The sequence below is a fragment of the Ursus maritimus genome, assembly GCF_017311325.1.
Source record: "Ursus maritimus isolate PB19 chromosome X unlocalized genomic scaffold, ASM1731132v1 scaffold_X1, whole genome shotgun sequence".
In the NCBI taxonomy this organism is placed as follows: Eukaryota; Metazoa; Chordata; class Mammalia; order Carnivora; family Ursidae; genus Ursus; species Ursus maritimus.
The window spans coordinates 9,610,386-9,636,301 of NW_024423319.1; the positions used below are offsets into that span (position 1 = coordinate 9,610,386).

General features: G+C 44.5%; 1 protein-coding gene across 3 annotated transcripts in view; it reads right to left on the reverse strand.

Moving 5' to 3' along the window:
- The window catches only part of ARHGEF6 (Rac/Cdc42 guanine nucleotide exchange factor 6), a 95,665-nt gene that overhangs the window by 58,553 nt on the left and 11,196 nt on the right, over window positions 1-25,916 (reverse strand). For all 3 annotated transcript variants that reach the window (XM_040627801.1, XM_040627794.1, XM_040627804.1), the window contains 3 exons: window positions 8,676-8,760; window positions 6,381-6,505; window positions 4,896-5,097 (listed from right to left, as the gene is read on the reverse strand). In XM_040627801.1, coding sequence (XP_040483735.1) covers window positions 4,896-5,097; window positions 6,381-6,505; window positions 8,676-8,760 — 412 coding nt within the window. The remainder of the gene's footprint in view (window positions 1-4,895; window positions 5,098-6,380; window positions 6,506-8,675; window positions 8,761-25,916) is intronic.

Consider the following 25,916-nt stretch of genomic DNA (forward strand, 5'->3'; position numbering starts at 1 on the left):
TAATTTACCATGTTGCTGATGTATTGGCAGAAATTTCTTGAAGGTATAAATAACATGTTAATTTATAGATCACCACTGATTTTTAAGTAAAGGACCGAAAATTCTATCAATGGCTAATTTTCTTATTTATAACGTATCTGACTCAAACAGAGGAGCAAAGGCCCTTAAGAGAGCCTCTGTAGCTTGCATCATGACTAATTCATTCATACATGTATTTTTCATGAAATAAAACCTTTGGAAAAATATTTTTGCTCAAATTCGGGCTTATTTTTCTCACGGAATAAGAAAACAAGAGGTACGCAAGTAGGACTGGGAACCATGGCTTCATAATGTCACCACTGTCCAGGTTCCATCATCCTTGGTGACAGGCTTTTATCCTCTTGGTTACAAAAACCTACTCTACCTTCAGCCTCAAGCTCATGTTGAAAGGAGTTTTGTACGTGTGTGCGCGTGCACATGCGTGTGTGTGTGTGTGTGTGCGCGTGCGTGTGTGTGTGTGTGTGTGTGAAATACTCAAATATTCTATTTCTGAACTTTCTACAGTGGTAGATCGGTGGTTCCACAAGTCCTTAGAAACCAGCCTCCTCCTGAACAGAGGGAAGAAGCTGCCCCCGGGGCTTTGGCCATAATTATCCTCTATACAAAAGCTACAGTGGAATCTAAAACTTAAAATGCCACTCCCCAAGGGCATTTACCAGACCACACAGCGCTCTTGTCGATGACAAGCTCAAGGGAAGAAAACTGCAGGGCGAGGGTTTGCCCGGGGCTGGGGTTGCTTGGTTTTGCTTTTAAGACAACATGAAGGAATGGGTGATGTCGGCCTGAATGAACGGTACCCAAGGCTACCATGAATGAGTTTGTCAGAATTATGGACTATTTGAGTGACCTCTGTGTTACATGTCTGACCCTGTCGTAAGCAGACAGAGATCACAGGAGTCCTTTAGTTCGATGCCTGATTCAGCTTCACAGATGACCTACGAGGTTGCATGGCCGTGAGTTTAAAACTCGAAAAGGACAGTGTCATTTCTATGAGAGATGCATTTCATCTATGAATCATTTTTTTAGAAAACTCCTTAAAGACAAATATCCTTTCCTCAGCTTACGCATCAGTATGAACTTCGTGGAAAGAAATTGCAAAATTGACAGGCACTTTCTAAACCAAACACAGAACAGCACAGCATTGAACCAAAAATGTCCCTTAACAGCATCCTTGATCTTCCCAACAAGACATCTTCATTCCTTCAAGCTGATCTCCTCCACCATTCCCCCCTGCTCTCTCTGCTCAGTGCTGCCACAGACGCTCTGTGGCTTTTGTCCTGTCCCCACCAATCACAGTGACTTGGATTGTCCTTCCCTCTCATCCGGGCCTATCCACAGCCTCCATGTCTTTGAGGCCTACCTCCTCCACAAAGCCTCTGCCAATCTCTCCACCCGCGGCTCACTCCCTGTGTGCTGATGTATCATCTTCTCTCACTTCATACGGTCAGTTGTTGGTTTCATCTCCAGCTGTTAGCTCTCCCCAACCCCGACTCCAAATCCATAAGGACAACTACCTGCTGGCAATCTTCCAAACTATGATTCTCCAGGGCCTCTAGTCTCCAGCTTAGGTGCCGACCAACCACCCAACACACACAGAAAGTTGACAAAGCTGAGTAAGCCCCCGTCACCCTGCATGTCTGGTGAGTCAGGCGTCCCTCTTCGGCTCACCGCTCTCCACAGCACCCCGCATTTAACTCCATCACTGAGCTTATCCTACTACATTCTAAGAGAACTCCCCGCCACCCCCAGCCCCCCGTGAGACTAGAAACACGAGGGCATAGCTCATGTCTCGGTTTCTCTGCCTCACCAGAGCCCAGGACAAAGCCTGACACTACAGGCCCTTAAAGACTTGGAATTATCCTTACCTCCTCCCTTTTGCTCATAACAAATCACCGGTGAATTTTCTTGATTGTTAATTTTAACAGTATCTACCGCATCCACACACTTCTTGTTCCGCTCCACTATCACAGAAGTGGCCCATACCACTATCTGGACTGCCTAATCTCAGCTAGAGCCTCTACTGGCTTCCCCCACATCCTCGTTGCTTATCCCCACCCCTTCTCTGCCATCCAGCCCCCACACTACCACTAGAAAGAGCTTTCGGAACCACACACGATTCCCCACTTTTTGTTAACATCCTTCTTCATGTGGCTCCAGCCAAGGCCCCACTCCTCTTGACTGGCCTTCCCCTCAACCCAAGTCACCCTACCACCCACTGCATGCTCTCCAACTTCCATTCTTGAACTTACTAACGCCCTCCAACCTTCCACCTACTGAAGCTTCTTTTCATCCTTCAAGACCCAATTTAAGTGCTTCCCCCCTGCCCTGAGGTTGTTGTTCACAGAATCATTTCTTTCCTGCTACAACAGCATCTTATCTGGACTTAGTGCGTTGTCTGTGCTACTTATCTTGTGCTCTCCTCTTACAGTTGGTTAGGTCCACACCTATCTTGACCACTAGACTATAAGGTCCTTGGAGGCAGGGTCCATGAGGACAGACTATTATAACGCCCCCCCCCACTACTACCCGGTATCTAACTGATGCTCAGTGACCAAGCTGAACGGAAGCTGAACGGAATGTAATGGCTGCCCCACAGTACTCATTCATTTTACAGAGATGAACTGAGCCTCAACAAAACAGAACATCTCTGCCTTCGTGGCATGTGCATTCTAATGGTAAGATATAGACAGTGAGTGAAATAAATAAGCACATGTACACCATGTTAGATGGAGAGAAATGGTAAACAAAACAGAACAAAAAAAACAAAAACAGAGCAGGGAAGGGGGACGGGGGCAATGAGGATAGGGTTCAGTTTTCTCAGGTGACCAGAGAAGGCCCTACTATGAGGCAGACAAGTAAGCAAAGACCTAAAGGAGGTGGGAGAACCAGTCATGCGGGTATCGGGGAGAGCGTCCCAGGCAGAGGGCCAGCAAGTGAGGCAGGTGCCCATGTGGCTGAAGTAGAGTGGGGGGAGAAAGGTCAGAGAGGAGGTCAGAGGGGCAACAGGAAGCCAGATAATGGAGGGCCTTGTAAACTAGGGAGATGACCTTGGCTTGTACTCTTTTTGAGATGGAGAGCCATTACCCCAGTTCCATTTTGAAAGCATCACTCTGGCTACTGAGTTTAAATTAGGTTTCATTTAACTAATAGGCTTCCTGGCCCCAGCTGTCCAGACCTATCCTTGACGGTTGGGTAAGATGCTTCTAAGGGTTACCTAGGTGCTCAAATCAGAGCCAGAGCTCCTTAACTGAGTTCCAGACCAAAGAGAGTATAGGAGAAACTTGAAGGGAAGGGCCCAAAGCCCAGGACCAATGGCCCAGGGCAGTCCACAATACAGCAGCCAGACTGCACTATGAGGCATCTCAGTGAGGGACATGACAACAAGGGCATGTTGTCTGTCCACTTCCCGTGTCCTCTCAACAATGCTTGAGATTCCCAGGCAAGGCAGCAAGTGCTGTGCCTTTTGATTTTGCAGATGAAGACACTGAGTCAAGGAACAAAGCTAGAGTGAATCTGGAAAGTTAAAGACCCTAACCACCAGATCAAAGTAATTGAAAGATGTAGCAAGGGGTAAAAATCAGCTGTGGGAATCATCAAACCCAAGGGAATTCCAAGCAAGGCCTGTGAAAATATTTCAGGGCTCAACAGAAACGTCATGATTCCCAATAATGAAAAATGCTAAGGGGCGCCCAGCTGGTTCAGTTGGTGGAGTATGTGACTCTTGATCTCAGGGTTGTGAGTTTAAGCCCCACACTGGATGGAGAGTACTTAAAAATAAAATCTTTGAAAAATGCTAAAAAATCTGCACATACATATATAATTATAAATCCGTTAGTAAACATTTATTCCATCAAAGGAGATGCTCCCCCCGCTGCCCTTAAATGAACACACAACACAGAAGGTGTGGTTATCTGGGGGAGGGTCCAAAGGAGAGAGGAATTTATTTTATCTACATTATACATCTCTGTAATGTTTTAATTCATTTATAGTGAGCCTGTAATTATATAGTTAATAGTATTAATTTTGAGGCATTAAGAAAACAATAAAGACATCTAAGAGAGAAAAGAAGCACTGAGGAGCTAATCACTCAAAGGAGCCCTTGGGTAAATATTTGGGGGAAATAAAGAGATATAATAATGTGAATAACTGAGCCCTATGTTATCTGGATTGTGACATATCTCTAAACATCAGGGGTCTTTAGTAGCATAGGCAGGGTCTACTTTCTTAAATAATAAAAGGCAAGGAAGTTAGCTAAGCAAGTTCTAGAAAGACTACTGAAGAATTATTAGATTTCATTCTCTGGGTATTTTTATGAAAGAGGATAAGCAGTTAGCAGTATGCAACGAGTTAAGGACAATCTTCTTCAGAATCAAAGCGGCCAGACAGCTTTGCAGTCCTATGATTGTTATTTCTCGAACATATCCCTGAGGCATTTAGACTTAGGTCTGCTGAAGGAGCTTAGGGCTAAAAAAAGGAAGTTAGCACATGGCCTCTCTTATTATTGTATTCTATCATGGTGAGTCTTGGAGCAGCAGGAAGGACTATGAACTGTATCCCACGGGCTAGAATTAGTAGACAGAAGGGGACATAGTTAAGGTGGAACAGTTGTCTGAGCTTTGCATTCTTTGGCTTTTTTAGGTTTTTGCTCCCTTGATGTAATCTAAATACAACCTTGTTTCAAAATATCTAATCACAGTCTTCCCTCCCCCCACCCCAGTTCTCTTCTCCCTTATTGTTGGCGTGCACATGCAAATACAAAAAGGTTCTGGGAACCAATAAAAACTACAAAATTCACAGTAGGAACACAAGAAAATACAAGAGTCACGTTCCGAAAGGCTGTTAAAAGATCCACTTACCACTGGATTTAATTTCTCGGACATAATTACTAGGGAACCAGCCTGTTCTGCCATTTAATGTGCCTTCCCACCAGCCTCCTTCTTCAACTCTGGTGACATAAATGATGTCCCCTTTACGAACCGACAGTTCATCTTCGTTAGTCTGCTTAAAGTTGAATCTTGCCTTTACGACCAACTGGTGGCTTCCATTTTCCGTCATCTCCTAGAGAAACAAAAGCAGCCATCTAAATGGGGCAAGGGCAGAAATTAAATGAATTGAGGGAAATAAAGTGGGGTGAGCAAGGATGAAACCCCAGGTCTACCTCAGTCCTGAGTTTTGAGCTGAGGAGTGGGACTGGGGGGTGGAGGGAGGTTGCTCGGAAGTGAATGCAACCTTTTGCATTTGTGAGAATGTGTGTTTTGAAGGGGGTCATAGCTTTCATTTCCCTCTCCCTCACCAATTACCTGAAGATACTTATTTAAATGAGCCGGGAAAGAGAGTAGAGTGATAAACGATTCCACCCTGCCTCTACCCAACACAGAGACACGGTCTTACATAATTACACGGCCAAGATTAGGTACTAATCTACCCATAAAATCTGCCTCCCACCTTCCAATTGCTAAGAATATCTTAAATCGGCTAAGATGTAGTCATGCAAACATCACATACCCCAGAGTTACCTGAGTCGGGAGTTGTTAACCTGTCACGGGCCCCTTGGAGAGGCTAGTGAGTCCAGTGGATGTTTACCCAAAGCACACCCCCCACCCCCGTCAGTTCACACGCAGGAGATTTTGCACACAATCTGAGAGGGGCCCAGGGCTTTGGACCCACAGTGTTCATCAGCTCCTCAAAGGGATCGTGATCTCAAAAGGTTAAGCGCTTTGGAAGTAGTTAAAGTGCCTTGAAGTTAAGAGCTCCTGATGGTTTAGAGCAAGTGGGTGGCTTCTGACAAAGAATAAAGTCTCTAACGAGCAGAAGATAGGCGGTTCTTCCCAAATAAAAGCTCCCATTAAGACCAGATGCAAAGAGAACGGGGCTACAGCCAATGCGGGAGCTGCTCACAGGCTCCCTAGGAATGCAAAGAGAAAAAGAAAATGACAATAACGATGATGAGAGCAAGTAATAGATATTGATTGCCTCGGCTGTGCCAGGCACAATTTAGTTCTAATAAACCAGGGGTAAGGGAAAGAACAGCACACTGCCATCAGGAAGTAGTTAGTATGACTCCCATTTGCATAGCCTTCTCCGCGAACCGACTCACTCGGTTCCAGGACGGGAAAGAACTCCAGGGCTTCAACCCAGAGTCTCTGACCCTCTGACCCACAAGGCCTCTGACAGGTGCCGGCGGGCCAGCCTGAACCTGAGCTGGGTTTCAGAGTAGTTTCGGGGGCGACGCCCCCAACACACAGGCCGGCTATCTCACCGCAGATGCAGATGAAATCGGGATAGGGCATCTCATTTGACGGATTTTAGAACAGGCAAGGGGAATTGGGTTCTATACTTACCACTGCCTTTGACTGCCTTTGCAGGCCTGGAGCTGTGCTAACAACTGCTCCCTGCGGGTTTGTCTGAGAACTATTAGCAGCACTAAGAGAAGAGGAACGTCCACATGGTCTTTCTGATAGCTGATCTGTGGAAAGAGGAAAAGGCAAGATAAAGGGAACCACTCATGTCAGAAACACAGCTACAACATCACATCATCGTTCACGGGACATTATCAAAGGCACCGGGGGCCGTCCTCCTCGCTGTTACCAGTAGGAACATGCCCAAGTGTATTTCATTCCACCCCACCCCTCCTCCATTTTGGTGGCTAACTTCCTTCCATGTAATCTTACTGGCCATTGCTGTCCAGTAGAATGAAAAACAGCGACAAAGCCACATTTTCGCTTAACCCATTTCCCTACCACTCTCCCCTCTTGAACCAGTTGCAACAGTACGCCCTGTTTCCAAGACAGAACTATATTGGGTACCAAACAGCTGTTTGTGGCTCTTATTACTTTGAAATATTTCAAACTTCTCTCTTTGTGTTTTGGCCCTTAACTGGGTGGTTCTTGTCTTCCTCGTAGGCAGCAGTATGTGCCGCGTTTGTAATGTAAACTCTCCCCCAGAGCCTGGGGGTGGGGGTGGGGGGTGAGGGGGTGGGGGGTGCAGAAGGAGAATCGGAGACAGAATGTGTGTCTGTAAGAGATGCGATCTTGATCCCAGGATTCTTCTTTTAAGAAATCAAACTCAAGAACCTTCTCTTCCTTGAAACCTTGTGAAATTCGATCAGACCAGCGCTGAGTTGGAGGTTTTCCGTATGCTGGCTTCTTGACAAATTCAAATGAGGGTTCTTTTCCTCTCCATTTATTTTTAAAAGACATAAACTGCAAAAGTCTAAAGCCCAAACATTCCCTAGGCGACAAGCTCAGTATCCAAGTAATTTCCTTGATGCTGTGGGTTTTAACTTTCACCTCCTTGTATTTTATAAATATCTGTGGCAAGGGAAGAGACTGTAAAACTTGCTAGCAGAGTTTGGCAAAGAAACGTATAATTTGTATGGCGTAATGTTAGAATTATACGATCCTCCCTGCCCAGCACTGGGTAGTTGTCATGTGTGTTAAATATAGTTACTTGAATTAGCTGTACTTTCTGCTATACGCCTTGCAATAACTCAAAAGCATTTTTTTTCCCAAATAGCAAAAGAACAACTCTAGAGAAGTATTTTTACATGTATTGCTATTATATACAGCTCTTTTGACTAAAACTATAATTACTTGATAGCTTCCTAGATGCTCCATTCTATTTGGCACTTGACTATATTGTCTGCTCTTGTTCTCTAATTGTTTCACGTGGGTAAGTTGAGTCTCCCTAAATAGACCGTCATTTTCTCAAGGGCGGGGACCATATCTTACACTTCCTTTGTAGCACCTGGCAGTGCTGGGCACACAGCCTATGGACGCTCCAACGGTCTGAACCCCAAGAGCCATGATCAGGCATAAGGGTCCTGGGGTCAGTCCGATGTGGGTTTGAATCCCAGCTCTGCCACTTTCTAACAGGGCAACTGTGGGCCTGACTTCCCTTATCTGTAATATGGACCTAATAATAATAATACCTACTCCCAGAGTTATTTCAAAGATGAGACCACTGATGGTTCTTAGAATGGTTTCGACCCATGGTGAGGGCTCAATGCATTTTAACTCTGGTTATTTCCACCCAGCTGTAGGTAAGATGCTGTCTCACAGAAGGAGTGAAGTTATACTCCAAGGTATCAGCGTTTTCTTCACATTTATTAGGATTTATATTCAATACCTCCAATGTGGTGGCTATTAAATGTTTAAATAAAAAAATATATTCTTTTCACTCACTATGAACCTAAGGTTTCATTTCCAGTGCAAGGTTACTGACGGCTTCCTTTACATGGACAGATAACATACGAAAATCTATGAGAAAAACATGTCTGTAGTGAGGACAGGGAAGTAACAGCTACCTTCTGTAAAGTTTATGAAAAAGAGAACTGGTCTTTTCCTTTTCATTTTCTGTCTTGTTACACTCAGTGGCTCATTCCATAGCTTTGAACGAAATAGTTTCTTGGTTCTTATCATTACATGAAGGGCATTACAGTAACATCTGTGAGAGGCATGTTAAAATCCTAAACTATGAACAATTAAAGCATGTGACACCCACTGGGATTTATTTGCCAGGAGAGGAGAAATCTGCCCCAACTGAACAGTCGTGGCCACAGTTGGCTCCTAGGGGAATGAGAAGCCCGTGGATCCAAACATGTCACGAACTGCTCATAAATCACAAAGCCTGCTTACCTTCTGTTGCTTTGTTGACAGCTAAAAGAGTGCTCAGAACCTTGGAGAAGTTGACCCCTGAATAAAGGTCATCCGGATCAAATACCTATGAGAAAGGAAATTGAAACTGTCAGACACTGTAAGTATTCAACTCAGCAAACCAAACTATCAAACGGCCACTTCCTCCGGCTCTCAGGAGACAAAAATGTACAAGCTGAGACCCAAACCTCTGTGTACCTACGGGAGAAGTGAAAGCAGCAGCTGAGCCACCTAATGACATGTGGCAGGCCATCGGTGAGTCAGAGCGAAGCGGTGATGGGAAATGAGAGCCAAGCTGAGAAGCAGGGCCCACAGCAAATGCGCCTGGCTGACCTGAGCAGGTCAATACTCAGCCCAGTTCCAGGAAACCTGAACGCATGGGTTACAGTTCATGCCCGTCACCTACAGAACATCCTTACAGCCCACAAAGAAGGTGGTAGAGCCTTTCTGACATGTTTCCAAGAGTGCAGCTCAATCACTGGATTCAGTAGGGCCACTGTCCACACTGCCTTTTCCTCTGCTCCCCGTTCTCCCCACTGCCACCCACTGGGTCCCAATGGCCTGGGATCCCAAGTCCATGCCACCCAAACTTTTCCAGGCCTGCCTTTGGCTCCCAGCCTCGGTTCCTGGTTTCTGCTGCTTGACCTCGCCCCTCTCAGCTCGTCTTCATGGATTTGAACCTGTGCTGGCTCTTTCTGGCCTCAGGTGACTTTTCCAGATGGGACCTCTGGCCTTCCTAACACTACTCAACTGTCAGCAACAAAACATGAAATAAATACAACATTTCACTTTGCCTTCATTCTGATATGCCAGTGTCCCTAGTGAAGACACCAGTCAGCTGTTGTTTTAAATACAACTTAATTGTTGATTTATAAATGTATTCGATGTATTAAAATGTATGGACAATTCTTCTAGTCTCATATGTGAGTATTTGAAACTAGAAGTATTTTCAAACATAGGTACAATCTATGAATTTGCCAGCCAACGATGTAGATAGACTTATCTATGGGAAACCAGATGCCATGTTCTGGATGGAAATGTACCTTCTAAAAACATTTCATTCCATGAGGTCTAGAAGTCTGAATCTTCTTTTCCCAGATGCAGTGATAGGAATAAAATGTACCTGTCCATGTGGGACATGATTGGTAATGGGCCTCACCATTAGCTAGAGCCAGCCGTGTCATTCCTAATCTGTGTGTTTTCTGGGAGCCATGTCAAGGCAAAATTTTCTCTCCTTTGTGTATATATTCTTCAAGACCTAAATTAAACTCTGCCTCTAGAATGAAAATATCTAGTAGCCATTTTTTTTCCAAATTGGGAGGGGGCATCAATATCGATAATATACGCAAATGTGAGCCTATAGAAGTCTGCCTATTCTGGGAGTCACGACTGTACTATTTGTTTAACCAATGAATGTTCTGCATTCAAACAATATGACTCAAAAGCCCACTCACATCTACAAATGACATGCTAGAGGCAGCTGGGTGGCTCAGTTGGTGAAGCTGCCGCCTCTTGATTTTGGCTCAGGTCATGATCTCAGGGTCCTGGGATGGAGCCCTGCCGCAGGCTCTACGCTTAGTGCGGAGTCTGCTTCAGGATTCTTTGTCTCTCTCTGCCCCTCCCCCCAACTCACACTCGCGCACATGTGCTCTCTCTCTAAAATGAATAAATCTTTTAAAAAATAAAAATAAAAATAACACATTAATCTACTTTTAGTAAAGGGGTAATCCCAATACTACTAAAGAGTCAAATGATAACTACAGTCCAAATATGTTTCTCGATGTTGCAATATAAAATTCAAGGTTGTCCAGGAATAAATAGATAGGCATTCTGTTTTAGTTTCCCAAAGTCTGGGTGAACAAGATACAACAGACCCTGGAGAGAGAACCCAGTATCCCTGAGCATTCCAGATTCACTGACCCTCCCTTAGAGCACATCCATGGGAAAGTGTTAACGACACGTATGCCAAAATGGCAACGAAGCAAAAAATTCTTTTGTTTTTAGCCCATAATTCCTAACGGGAGTGTGAGTATGTGTGTGCACGTGGATGCGTTTGTTGGGTAGGTGTGGTGGAGATGGGGAGAGTCTGAAATAAGAAGCAGAAGTAAATATTAGCAGAATAAGGTAGGAGAGCAAAAACTGTGATAACCTCCCCTTTCTTTTTCTGTTGCTCCTTATCCAGGTTAACTGACAGCCCATATGTGGAAATACTGGCATTATTCACTCAGAAGGGCACTTGGCTGAAATCAGGACAAATAACCTGATCAGAAAATGAAACGTGCATCATCAGCGAGAGTCCATGCATCTGCCTGATACACTAGAGTTTACCCACGGACACTGTTTTTCTCACTGCAAGCCTGTTCTGTAGCACTAGGAGCTACACAGGAAGGAGCTGGGAGAGGCCTCTAGGGAGGAGTAGAGAAAGCAAAGCCTAAGAGTTACGATTTCAAAGTGGCAGAAAGATTAAATATAACCAGGAACACCGTCCATGGCACCACACCCTTCCAAATCTCAAACTGCACGCTAGTAAACATTCCACCCCGGACTCTCCGTGCACGGAGCCTGCTCCCCTGCTAAAATGGAAACATTTGGAGGGAGCACAACACTTTCAGCTGTTAACAGTCTTTTAGACCTTCATGGAAATGAGAGGCAGGAGACCAAGTTTAGAGAGGATGGCATGGAAAACCTAAAGTCACTGGTGCTCAACTGGGAAAAAGCGGAATTGTCCAACGTGGAGGGGACATGGGGAGAATGAGGAGAAGTAGGTTGCAGTACAGACCATTTGCCTTGGACTAATCCCAACCATTTATACGTACAAAATGGAGAAGCAATTCCCCTTTTCTATCTGCAAAGCACTGGGGCTTGTAAAAGGAAATGCAAATTTGCATATTTACGCCGCCTGTGCTTTTCCAACACGAAGCCGAAGCCGTGATGACACTCAGCTTCTGCTACTCTCTGCAAGCCTCACTAGCCTGTTTAGTATGGCATGAAGCTGAGTCCCAGATGAGCTGAACTTTCTCTCTACCATTTGGGTCCAGAAATTAGCTGGTTAGATTCCAGTTGGCTCTGTCAAGGTCGGATGAACAGCAGGATTCCCTCCCTCCATTGACCACGACTGTGACGCAGACAAGAAAGAAAGGATTGCTTCTCAGACTACTGCTAGATGCTCTCAAGGTCCTGCCCCTGCAATCGGATGATGTGAGGTTCAAGGATGACAACAACAACAAACATTTATTCTTCTCTGGGTAAGCGACAGGAGAGACAGAGATGAAATCATGAAAGATTTTTTTTCTTTAAGTACTGTTGACCCTTGAACACCACGGATTTGAATGTGGATTTTTTTCAATACAGTAGAGTACCATACATGTATTTTTCTCTTTCTTATGAGTTCTTAATAACATTTTCTTTTGGGGCGCCTGGATGGCACAGCGGTTGAGCGTCTGCCTTCGGCTCAGGGCGTGATCCCGGCGTTATGGGATCGAGCCCCACATCAGGCTCCTCTGCTATGAGCCTGCTTTTTCCTCTCCCACTCCCCCTGCTTGTGTCCCCTCTCTCACTGGCTGTCTCTATCTCTGTCAAATAAATAAATAAAATCTTTAAAAAAAAATAACATTTTCTTTTCTCTAGCTTACTTTATTGTAAGAATGCAGTATATAATACATATAACATGTGAAAAACGTGTTAATTTACCGTTGATGTTATCAGTGAGACTTCCGGTCAATTTACATAAGGTTACTTAGGTCCAACTTTACATCAGCCACTGAACTCAGACAAGACATTTAATTATTTTTTAAGATTTTATTTGGGGCACCCGGGTGGCTCAGTCAGTAAAGCATCTGCCTTCAGCTCAGGTCATGATCTCGGGGTCCTGGGATCAAGCCCGGCATTGGGCTCCCTGTTCAGAGGGGAGTCAGAGTCAGCTTCTCCCTCTGCACCTCCCCCTGCTCATGCTCTCTCTCTCTCTCCCCCCACCAAATCAATAAATAAAATCTTTAAAAAACAAAATTTTAAAGAAGATTTTATTTATATTTGAGAGAGAGAGTGTGTGTGCATGTGGGGGGGTGGGAAGGGGCAGAGGAAGAGGGAGAGAGAATCTCCAGCAGACTCCTTGCTGAGTGTGGAGCCCAATGCGGGGCTCGATCTCACAACACTGAGATCACGACCCAAGCCAAAACTGAGTCAGATGCTTAACTGACTCCACTACCCAGGCCTCCCACAAGACATTTAATTTTTAAATGTTGCCTCACATTTTAACATTTTGGATATCCACAAAGACAGCAAAATTTCTTTTCCATCCACTAAACACCAGGTGTTAATTCTGAACTGTTGGGGATCTGGCAGTATAAACCACACAGTTTATATTTTCATGTCTTTACAAATAGACCCTTTTGGAGTAGTTTTCAGTTTCAATATGTTGGCTATTTTATGACATTTTCCCTAAACTGACAAACACAGGAAGCACATGAGAAGAAAATCTCCAACCCCCGCCCCACTCCATTCCCTCACTAGTCTGACAGGGAAAGGGTACTGATTTACTGAGCCCTTGCTATGCGCTGACACCATGGTTGCAGGTATATTATATATATCTCCATTCATTGCACGTGATTCTCCCAGCAAGCCTGTAATGTAGGTATGATTATTTCCCCCATTTTATAGATGAGCAAACTGCACTCAGAGTGCTTAATTCACAAGGCAAGAAGACACAAGAAAGTGCTCTGAGGGGCAGTTTAGCCCTGTCTGCATACTTTCCACTGTCACGAGGCATTCAAAAGAAGAAAAAGAAATCTGCAGCAAGTTGGTTACAACCTCTAAGATGACTAATTCAACTAATCGTGGCAAAGAGAAAATCTCCCATATGACAAGCCTGTCTCCATAGGGGCCGTGCCTCATTCCGGCGCTGGCCTTCTCATTTCAAGCCCCGACCCGACCCAGTAGGCACCTGCCGTCCATGTTTTTGAGGTGTCAGCTAGGTGGGGGTCCAGCCCGTGGTTACCATTCCCCAGCACCTTGCTCTAACCACCTGAGATAACCAGTGACAGCCCTGGCCACATCCTTGTTCGGAGAAGAAGCCACACCGTATACTCGTTCGGAACAGGGGAACGTCTCTAATGTCCTGGGGCTCTGGTACCATTCAATCGACTTCCAGTTAGGGTTAATTTAGGGTTTGGGGTGATCACAATAGGCTCCATCACTCAACTGTTAAAACCTCATCAGCTGTAAAGCAAGAGATTCAGTGGAACCACATGGACATAGCTTCTGTTTCGGGCCCTTTAAAAAAAAAAAGATTCCAAATATTTTAAGAACATTCCATGTCTCCCTTGTTCCTACTGAATAAAATCTCAAATTAACTTAGCCCATCTTGAATCACATTCTCCAATTCTCACAGCTGAGCACGCTGCCTCCGTTAACCCCTGAACTTTGGAGGAAATGTCATTACATACTGCACCAGAGTGAGCAAATCGGAGCTGCTTAGTCATATTTCACTGGGTGCCACTGCTCCTGGCTCTGTGAGCACAACAGAGATGGTTCCAATAGCTCCCCCTGAAAGCAGTCACAGCGTCAGCAACAAACAATGCTCTTAGCTCAGAAGCGGCACTCAATGAGCCACCGGCACTCCCCTTCCTAGAATACGGTGGGTGGCATTTGTACTGTGCCTGGTTTTAAATAATAACTTCCTATTTGATAGGGAGCAAACTTAACAGAGCAAATCCTGCTCTGTGCTCCTCTCTTGTTTCCTTCCTTTCTCTCCATTTCAGCCATTCAGGGAATAAGATCGGACCTGGGTGTAGGGCTGCAATAACGTCAGTGTCTGAAAAGAGCTCTGGCGTGAGGGTCAGAAGACCTCGATTCCAATCCCAGATTTGTCACTGCTGAGCAGTTGTGAGCCCCTTAGGAAGGTCACACCACTTTTTTGTGGCTCTGTTTCCCATCTGGAAAGTGAGAGATGTCTTTGACCAGACCAGCACAGTGAGGCTCACCAGGGCCCATCGTCTGAATAGGGGCTCTCAGAGGCAGCACCTTGGCTGTGTCCCCAAGGTCCAGGATCTGGTTTTCAATTCTCACGGCTCTTGAGAGTGGACTCACCCTAACCAAGTTCACAAAAGGCCAATGCATCAACCAAATGGCCAATTTGCTAATTTCTGCTCAAAGAAATAGACCATTAAGAAGATTGGATAGTCCCATTTTATGGCCAGCATATCACTCTCTCCCAAGAGAGAAATCTGCCTGGTAAGCCAAATCAGAATTAGAAATTTGTTGGATAGTACACAATCAAAGCAAAGGGAGTCTAGGGTATCACAAGCTAATATAATTACTACCTGTTTATAAGTAGACGTCTTCAAAATGTCATTTTAAAAATGACCTACTGGGGTACCTGGGTGGCTCAGTCAGTTAAGTGTCCAACTTTTGATTTCAGCTCAGGTCATGATCTCTGGGTTGTGAGATCGAGCCCCTTGTTGGGCTCTGCGCTGGGTGTGGAGCCTGCTTAAGATTCTCTCTCTCCTCGGCCCCTCCCCCTTCTTCCCTCTCTAAAAAAATTAAAAATAAACGAACAATGACCTATTTAAAAATTCTGGCTCTATCTTGCTGCCACTGCCTGGAGGCACTTGGCCTGTGATTATGGACAGCTTTAACCAATCTATGCTCTTTTGCCTCTGGATTTATATAGTGTCATTTTACATGAGTAATGTGGGCTTCTAGATTGCCTGGACCTTACAGAATCTACAGCCAGGAAGCTCAGCTCCATAGAGCTCCTATGATCAGACCGAAGATCTGAGTGTAACCCCTCATGGCTCACACCTCATTGCAACATGACCAAATCCTCTTCCTGACGGCCCCTACAGAATCACCAACCCCTTATGGCCTCCATTCTTCCTTGTTAGCACTCCTTTAGGGGAAACAACACTTGCTTCACAACAGGGAGTTCTCTTCAATTGAGCATTTTTTTTAAAGATTTTATTTATTTATTTGAGAGAGAGCACGTGTGCACGAGAGAGCACAAGCAGTGGGGAGAGGGAGAGGGAGAAGAAGACTCCCCGCCAAGCAGGGAGCCAGGACCCTGGGATCACCACCTGAGCGGAAGGCAGATGCTTAACTGACTGAGCCACCCAGGCGCCCCTCTTCAGTTGAGTATTACGTGTTCGGGGAAGAGCGAATGAACAAGGAATGATAGAGGTATCTTGGCCAGGACAGTGGCAGGATTAAAAAGAGAAAGAGACAGAATAATGGATTTTGGATCATTTCACCAAGAAGAGAGTAGGCATGAGGGAAGAAAAAGATGAAATCCCTGTTGTTAATAGGGCTTGCCAAGCCCAGGACAGGAAGCAGGGCGCCTAGGACCAGCTGCTGCTCAGCCAGACGCCATTGCGGCCTCCCCCCCCCACCTCCTCCTACACTCCAATCACTAGAACCTTCTCGGGAGCCGTATTGGCTGCCGGTTTTGATGGGTGGGGTGGATGGGTAATTCCTCAGCTGCCAGAGCATCTGGGTGCCAGACCTGGGGGCGTGCTCCCCAAGCTCCTCACCCCCACCCCTTCAGGAAAGGAGTCTTACTTCCTAGCGTTTCAAATTGGAATGCGGAACCCATTTTCCCAGAGACATAGGGTCACATACACCACTGAGTGTGTGAATTCTATAGTTCAGCCACACTTATGGAACAGGCTGTCGTGGGCCAGCTGGAAAACTTAATCAGCACGTAGAACCTGGTTTCTAGGGGGAAAACGTTTTCTGTGTTCCTAACAATAACTTACTAATCAACTTTTGGAGAAGACTCCATTTTACACTGAAGAATGTCTGGTCGTGTGGTCCCAAATTAATGTTCACATCTGTTATACTTTGTCCTTGTCCTTTCAAATAAAGGATGAACAATCACTCTAGACACTCCAAGTACTATTTATTTTAGATCTGCCCATGATTAGAGAATCAAGTGATACAGAGGAAGACGACGCGAATCGCCTCAGAAACTGTAACAGGTGACAAGTCCTGCCTGTTTAAGGAAGAGACTCCCCCGGGAAGAGAGGGCTCCTGCAGCCCTGGCTTTCCCAAGATCCTGCCTGGGTTGGAGCCCGGGAGCCCAGCAGAATCAACAGCTTTACTACAGAGTCCATGCCCCGGAGAGATGGGTGTTAAATGAACCCCACGCAAAGATGAGGGAGGGAGGAGGGCCATGAAAAGAGGAACCACTGCAGGTTGCTTTCCACGGCAGCATCTCTGGCTGGTTAATCCGCTGCCTTCCATAAAGCTCTGCATCGCCTTACCCTCAGGCTTCTTTCTTCGGAACTACGCCAGCCTCCCCATCCGTATCGATGCTGCCCACTCAAGCCCTCAACCAGCTCCTACTGTCATGTTCTCTATTTATTCCATGGCTGTTACGATTCGCTCTGGACTTCCAGTTAGAAGGGGGTCTCCTGGAAGCCCAAATTGCCCCCCACGGACCCCCCAGAGCAGGCACTTAATAAATATTTGATGAATCGAGGAAAGTTTAGAAGCTCTTGCCAACAGATGATTAATCACAATTGAAGAAAAAGCACTGCCAAAATTACAGTAAAGTCCAAAAGAATAGGATTAAGGAAGAAACCGTCAATTTCCACGTGACTTTCCAGTAACTGCTTATTAGCTAGAATAATACGTCCGTACTCGTCAGCAAAATGAAGCCACGCAACAGGGAGATGACCAAAGGTGCTTCAAACTCCAAGGTTGTGGATTGCACTGAGTTTGCGTCCAGTTCAGGCCAAGTCTGCAATTGCTGGCCTGTCCCGGGTAGTCCAGGAGCCTTTCATTCTCCTCACAAAGCGCCACGACCTACACATTACAGAGAAAGGAAGCAGGAAAGAAGTGTGGGATTTGACTGCTTTGCTGGAGTTGGCTATCCTTTTTGGACTGTTTCACGGTAAATTGCTTAAAGGACAAACACTATAAGGCAAACTCACCCTTACTCCAAAACAGGCTCTGAGCCACAGCAGGAGCACAGTAGGATGTGGCAAAATATGCCAAAGGAACTCACAAGAAGCAAGAAGGGGTGACAGGCAAATTGAAAGCCTGCAATCCACATGCCCCACGTCCCTCTTACACCAGCTGATCTGGGTAGGAAGGATGTTGTGCCAAAGTTACAACTCTTTTCTTTATTTAGAGATCACCCTCAACAGCACATTTGGCAAAGACTTTTGGCACTCCTTGCTTATGCCTGTGTGTCACCTTTTCAAAAGTATGTCATTTGCAGAGATGTCCATCAATACCTAACAGAGAGCAATCAATTAATTAATGTTCTTCCATCTGATCTCAAACAAGATTTACACCTAGGATACAATCCAAATATGGTGAGATGGGTATCTGGGAGCTCACCTATCAGACACATCAAGGAATGGTGCTTTCCATGAACATTTATGTCTCTCAGCCTAATGGAACCCAGCCTTTAAGTGCCTACAAAATCGTATTTCCATCTTCAGGCTGGCATTCAGATTTCTGCTCAAGCCCCTCATGCCTCACCATTGTCAACTTGTATGCCCCAGAATCCTTCACTTTCTTCACTGTGCCTCTCTCCAATATGCACACTTCTCCTTATGAAAAAGTCCCCTCAAACCATTTGAATCCCAGCTGTTTTTTAGGGCCCAGACGACATCACTCCCCAGACCACGGGGGTCTTCCCCAGACACTACACCTCAGTACACAATGGGCTTCTTCTTCTGAATTCCGTTACGCTCTCGACTCTGGACCCACTAACTTGGATACGTCGCTATACACTGCCATCCACACTGTTCAACTCCACGATTTCCCATCCACCTGCTGCCTCTTCCCACAATGCCACAGGCACAGCACCCACCATACAGACAGCGAACAAGTACTTGCTGACTATGATGCTTTCCTTTTCACCTAAAAGTTAAACAGGTATTTCTTCCTCCAGAAACACCTGTCCTTCTGGCATGCCCTTCCTGGAAGGAAAGACAGAGGAAAGGTCATTTTTTTTCTGGTAAAACTTGATCAATCAGGGCTCATCTATTTTGCCATTGCTTGGTAAAATAGAGTCTTCTTTGGAAGGCTGTGATTGAGAGTCATGAAGAATGCTGATGGAGCATTTATCTCACCTAAAGGAAGCGAAGGTACTGCCTGGAATCACTTGGGAGAATCACAGTTACAGCGTCCTAATGTGCAAGTGTCACACCTTGAAAACCCAATGAAATCGAGAGAGTTTGGGTCACATAAGAAATAAGAACTGTGGGGCGCCTGGGTGGCTCAGTCGGTGAAGCATCTGACTTCCGCTCAGGTCATGATCCCGGGGTCCTGGGATCGAGCCCCATGTTGGGCTCCCTGCTCAGTCGGGAGTCTGTATCTCCCTCTGCCTGCCTTCTTCTATCTCTCTCTGACAAACAAAGAAAATCTTTTAAAAAAGAAAAAGAAATAAGAAGTGATCTGAGGACTGGAAAAGCAGAGAAGGTCTTCCATATGATATTATGGGACCTAATTCTCATACCATTAATTTTCTTCTTCTTTTTTTTTAAATGAAACAGGTACTCCAGCTTGGCACAAAGAAACAGAGTAAATACTGTATTAGGAGAGACTCAGCTTTCTTTTTATCCTTATTTTCATTGACTAAAGAGTCATTTCTATGAATGAAAGTCAACTCTTGATAATCTACATATATACAAGCTATCTAAAACACATTTTTAAAAATTCATCTGGGGGCATCTGGGTGGCTCAGGCTGTTAAGCATCTGACTCTTGGTTTCAGCTCAGGTCATGATTTTGCAGTCGTGGGATCGAGGCCCACGTCACGCTCTGCACTGAGCGTGGAGCCTGCTTGAGAGTCTCTCTCTTCCCTCCAGCCTCCAATCGCGCTCTCTCACAAAAAAAAAAAAAAAGAGAGAGAGAGAGAGAGAGAGAGAGAGAGAGAGAGAAATCATCCAGTCATTTCCCATTTAACAAATATTTACTGAAGACCTAGTATATGCCAGGCACTAAGAGGTAAATTTGTTGTAAGATGAGAAATAAAAAGGATAGTATGTAAAATCTGACACATAAAGGAGTCACCCACAGGCTCACCAAAACCATTGTTTTCCACGCTGTTGTCTTTCCTGGAAGGTAATTTTGCCATCCCAAATCAAGATTTTCCCCAATCCGTATCCGTAACATATTCCTAAACACCAGCATGTCTTCAAAGAATGCAAAGTGGTCATTCTACAGCACAAATGCTTATTTGCACTATCACAACATATACGCCCCCAAAGAACTGGTTACATTTCTTTTGTTGTTAAAATATTGCATTCTCTTAGTTTGAGTACATTTCTCACAAATTATTGGTAAATAGCCGCAGTTTGCTGGAGACCTAGCCATGAAGAACAAATTATAAGATGGAATATTCCTTAGCGTTCAGGCCTGCTTCACAGGCTGGGCTCTTCATAAAAGATGTGAAGAGCTTGACACCTTAAAGATGCCTCTTAAAATAATGTCCACGCTTCCAACGGTAGAAAAACCTGCCCGCTATTGTCTAGAGCGAGACAAGCCCTTAATAACGGTGTCACTCACTGCTTTGCAAACTGCTCCCTTCCATCTCACCTTAATCTAATCCTTTCTTTTCCCTATTGCCCATTTCAATCCCTCAGCTGATGGGTCTGATCTCTGTAATAATACTCCAGTCCCCAAGAAAGTATAAAGCTGGGATTTTACTCTATTTGTTTAAGCAGAACTTAATTAGGAAGGTAAATCTTCTGCCAGAAGTCAAGTAGAAATGATGGGTGGCACTATGTTCTTTTGAATGAGCCACATCTCTGAACCCATACACCCCTCTGTGTGGTAGGGTCCAAGTCGGCCAGGGTACGACAAAGCCTGGAGCTGATCAGACAGATGTCTGGTGTCCTAAGTCTGTCTTCCAGATGACAGCAGAGGATGTGGCAGTGTCGCTACTGAAATGGAGATGTGGAGCAGCTTCTGAACTGGCTGGACATATGTCCCCTCTAAAAAGATGGTAAGCAAAGGCCCTAAAAAACTGACAAGTGCCCTCACCCTTCTTCATTTGCAGTTCAAAGGCTAGACCTTGCACTTTCTTTTGGTACTAACCCTAAAGTCATCACCAATGGTTCGGCATACCTTCTCCTGTGCCAGCAACGATGGATCCTTGGGGGCTGCCTCGACTACAACATATGACCAGATTAGAATGGGGCTGGAGTAGGGGATAGCTGGCCCAGATTGTCTGGTTCTAGTAAAGAGCTATATTGTGCTCTGGTGCCCCCCAAAACAGCCTGGATTAGAATCAACATTAAAACCAAATACGAGTGAGTGAGATTTAAAACAAGGTAACTTGCATATCTCCCATCAGGAAGACTCAACTGATCAGACTGCCTAACAAAATGCATTCCTTTCAGTGTTATCAATATACATTCAACCCAATCCAGAGAGGACGTGTGTCCTTTTTAAGAATTACATACCATAGTTTGTTTGGGGTTTTTTGTATAAAGGCAATTGATTTTGATTTTCCCCCTCCACCATGCCCAATTTGACAGATTTATTACTTATTTCCTGGGAGCAAGGGGAGACGTTTTTTGTCGGTCGTCACCAAAAATAGAAAACCATTTGTTGAATTGTTTAATTTAACTAAAACAACAAGCATCTTGCTCTGGGATGTATTTTTAAATTTCAAACCACTGTAATTATAAAATGAATGTGTTTATTTTAAAAGACACAAAAATTAAAAAAAAACAAAACAAATAAAAGACACAAAAATTAAACTACTTCATCCAGGTAGTAAACATGAGAAACTGAAAATATTCTTTTATCGCCTTCTAGTTTATGCAAAAACTAGAAAAGAGCAAAAAGCATTCCTGATTTTTCAATTCCTAGAGGAATCCATCCAAACTGTTTCTATTATTAGCACACAAAATGGTAGCTAAAGAAGTTACTGTGGTTAACAAATGAATAATTCATAGTCTCTGAAGAATTCGGTCTCTTCGTCTTTTCCAGGTCCACCTTAGAACTGGAGCCCCACGCCTCTCTAGTCTGGAGTTCTCATAAAGGAAACCATATAGAAATTGTTTTCAGCAGTTAAAAATTGGCCACGATAAGCATTGAGAACAACAGTAAGACAACAAGCTGGAGACCTTAATATGAACCTTTATAACTGATTCATAAAACTCTTAAGATTATACAAAAATTGACAGAAATTATCATTAAAGTTTCCAGTCTCTGTTCCATGGATATCGCTGAACTGGGATATCACTGAGATTTAAACTGTCTTTAAGTAGCCCTCCAAATAAAATACGTCAACAAATTAAATAGGACATATAAATAATTTTAAACACATTTCAGTACACTCTAATCTAAATTCAAATTATTTTCTATGATGTGAGGCACTGAGAATTTCAAGTACAAAAAAAGAAAAGCACTTCAATTAGTGAGTGGAAGATGTTAATAATGTTGAAAGGCCTGATGCGTGCGGGTCAACACAAGAACAGAGGCCAAAGCCGCCACCACAATTCAGCCAAAGTTCCCAGAAAACACTCAACTTGGTTTTGCCTTCAGAAGAGGGGTGTCAAGTATTAGAAAATATGTGGGCATTTTTACTTTCAAATTTCCTTTCAAAAAAAAAGGTTTTTTTCCACAAACAAGCAGTCTCTGCCCAATAAAGCATGGAACTATGGGACAAGATGGTTGGATTTTGTTTTCCTGTTTTAAGGTTCCTCCCTGTTTAAATTCTCCAAGTAACTGGTGGAAAAGCTCAGAAACCTGGGAGAAGCCATCATCCACCAGAGACCACAGTTTACCCCTGCCTGTATCCAAGTTTTTTGTTTGTTTCAGTAAGCACCACGCCCAGCGTGGAACCCAAGATGGGGCCTGAACTCACGACCCTGAGATCAAGACCTGAGCTGAGATCAAGTCAGACGCTTAACCAACTGAGCCACCCAGGCAACCCCCAAGTTGTTTTCAATGTTAAGGTTTCAAAGAAAATCTCTCTCTAAAGCATGACTCACTTCTTAGAGTTTGCTTAACATAACGAAAGACTCGAGTGAACTTTTTTTTTTTGATAATGCAATGTTATCATTTGTGAACATGAGTCTACCGGGATATATTAAAATTCCAGTTAGGAACTAACTTTCATTGAGTCTGCTCAGTGCCAGGCACTGTGCCAAGTACTTTCTCGGCTTTCTCTCATTTACAGCTAAGGGGTAGGGTATACCTGACAATAACAAAGTAGCACATACCCAGTATTACCTTACCGCTACCACCACAGAAGTTAGCACACACCTAGTAAGGGGCCAACCCAGGTCAGTTCAAGTCCAAAGCTCAGGCTCTTACGCACTGCACTGCTATGCAACTTCTCAAGGACACAGGGTTCCCTGACCAGGATTCAAACCCAGACCAAGGTACGGAAAGTCACAAATTCGAGCCACTGGACCGCACAGCATGTGCTGAGCTGTCTGACCCCACACCAAAAGGCCCCAGGTGGTTATGTATTCGGGGGTCTGCTTTTTAGGGTTTTCCTGTTTCCTTTCCTGGGGTGCTGTTGATCTCATTTCTTCCATGCTGTATGTGGATATGTACCCTTTCTACTGCTGCCAGCACATCTAGTCCCTAGCAGCCCCCCTTCTCCCTTTATCATGACCTTCTATCTCGATGCTGTTCTCCAATTTACAAAGTGCTTCCACATACCTTATCTCATCTAATCTAATTTTCCATTTCTAATCCGTTTGGGGATGAGCAACCAGATTACCCATAGTTCCAACATGCTTAGATAAGTAAAAGTCATTAGGCTCCAAGTGAGATCCTGAGGCAGTCTCCCAGGAATAAAGTGCGGAAGCCTTAGTGCAAAAGATGGGGGGGGCATTTCTCCCGCAGTCCTGACGTTCCCTCACCATTCACTCATTCTACAGGTCACTCATTTAGTAAACATTTACTGAGTACCTGCTATGTGCATATGTTATATTGAGTGCTAGGATCATAAGAATGATCAAACTCAACTTCCTGCCTTAGAGAAGTGCCAAGACTAAGAGAGAGATAAACATGTCCACAGATCCCTATAATGAGAGTGGCCCGCCAGCATTAAGATAGCCTGGCACAAAGGATTATGGGAATGGTGACGATACTGCCCAGTCCAGCAGAGAAGATTTTCTAGATCTGAGGCTGTGGAGGAAGCTTACTATCATCTCTTTCTTTATGGTTCTCAGCTAGGTGGCAGACACTGGGATGGTTAAACTCTAGATAAACCATGGAAATGGTTCTCAAATCTGGCTGCTCATTAGAATCACTTGGGGACCTTTCAAATCAAACTAATGACAAGACATGGTGACTCTGGGAGACTGTCAGGCAGTACCTACCCAAGCTGAACAGATACATACCCTGCGACCCAGCAGTTCCATTCCCAGGTATGAACCCAACAGAAATGTCCACCAGAAGCCAGGCACGAGACATACACAGCACATAGCAGCACTGTTCACAGCAACCCCAACCTGGAAACGACCCAGCTGTCCACCGGTACATCCACAGGATGGGATATGACTAGCAATAAAAAGAATGAGCCATTTGTATCCATGACATGGGTGACTTGTACAAATGTCACCCTGAGTGAAAGAAACCTTATACAAATGAGCACCTGCTGTATGGGTCCACTCATATAATGTACCCAAACAGAAAAAAATGAATCTATTGTTTTAGAAGTCAGGGCTAGTGGTGCCCACTGGTGAGGGGTGTGACTGGGAAGGGGCATAAGGGTGCTGATAATGTTGTGTTTCTTAATTGGTGTGCCGATTATATGGATGTGTTCAATTTGTAAAGATTCATCAAACTCTATACTTAGAATTTGTATGATTTCCTGAATTCATGTTATATTTCAATATGAAGTTAATTTAAACATTAAAAAAAAAAGAACTGCCAGGGTGCCTGGGTGGCTCAGTTGGTTAGGTGTCTGACTCTTGATTTTGGCCCAGGTCATGATCTTGGGGTTGTGAGATTGAGTCCGATGTCGGGCTCCATGCTCAGCGGGGAGTCTGCTTCATATTCTCTCTCCCTCTCCCTCTGCCCTCCCGTGCACTCTCTCTCTCTCTCTCTAAAATAAATAAATAAATCTTAAAAAAAAAGATTCTCTCTTCCTCTTTCTACCCCTTTCTTTCTCAAGAAAGAAAGAAAGAAAGAAAGAAAGAAAAAGAAAAAAGAAAAGACAAGACCCAGGCCTGGGCCTCACTACAGACCAATTACGCTCAGTGGGGGTGGTGGGGGGAGCCCAACATTTGTGTTTTGTAGAAGTGCCCCAGATGGCTCTGATGTACAGCCATATCTGAAAACCAAGGGGTTTGGTGTTCCTGTATTTATCAATAGCTCCTTTTGGGGAACAGCCTGGCACATGGCAAAGGGAATGAGTTCTGGAGTCAGGCCCATCAGCAATGAGGTTCTGATTTGCACTGACGGTGTGGGGCATTTGTCTGGATGATTCCCAAACCCCCGTTTCCTCCACTGAATAACGGGCATACCACCACCTCCCTCCCAGGATTGGGAGGATGAAACAAGGTAATATACTTAAAGCACCTAGCACAGTACCTAGAATATAGTTGGTACTTGAGGAGTGATAGCTACTCCACTCCTTTTCCTCCTTTGCATCTAAGTTCCTAAATACAGCGATGAGCAATCTCTGTAAACACACAAAACTCACACTCTCCAATTTCTCCTCCTGAATGAGTTTCTTTGTAAAGACCGAAGTAATATTATACCTGGACTAATGATGTCAAACGAATATCGGACATTTCTGGGCCCTAGTTTGCTCACTCTATTCAGCACCTGCTATCCCTGAAGATGAATGGAGAGGACCCAGACCATCCGTAAATGCAAACCACAGACCCTCCTTCGGCAGGCTTTACTCCTGCCCTCATCCTTAAGAACAGTGCCAGCCCCGTGCGAGCAAAGACAAGGCCAAGATGTGAGTTGGCAAAAAGAATAGAAAAAAATGAGTAGCTTGGAAGACATACCATCCATAAAATGTGCCAAATGAAATGCTTTTGTATAAAATGTCATAGTTTAGTAAAAACAAACCCAACAAAATTCTGAGCTCAGAGCAGAAGATCCAGGTTGGAGTTTTGATGCTACGACTGGTAAGCTGTACGACTTTGGTTAACTAACTTTTCAGTTTCCTACATGCTTTACAAAGGCACAGTGAGTTTCAGATAAGGTAGGTAGAAGGCATTCTAAAAAAATTAAGCAGCAAAAAAATGCAAGATGACGATACAAGCTGCAAATTTACTTTATTCCAAAC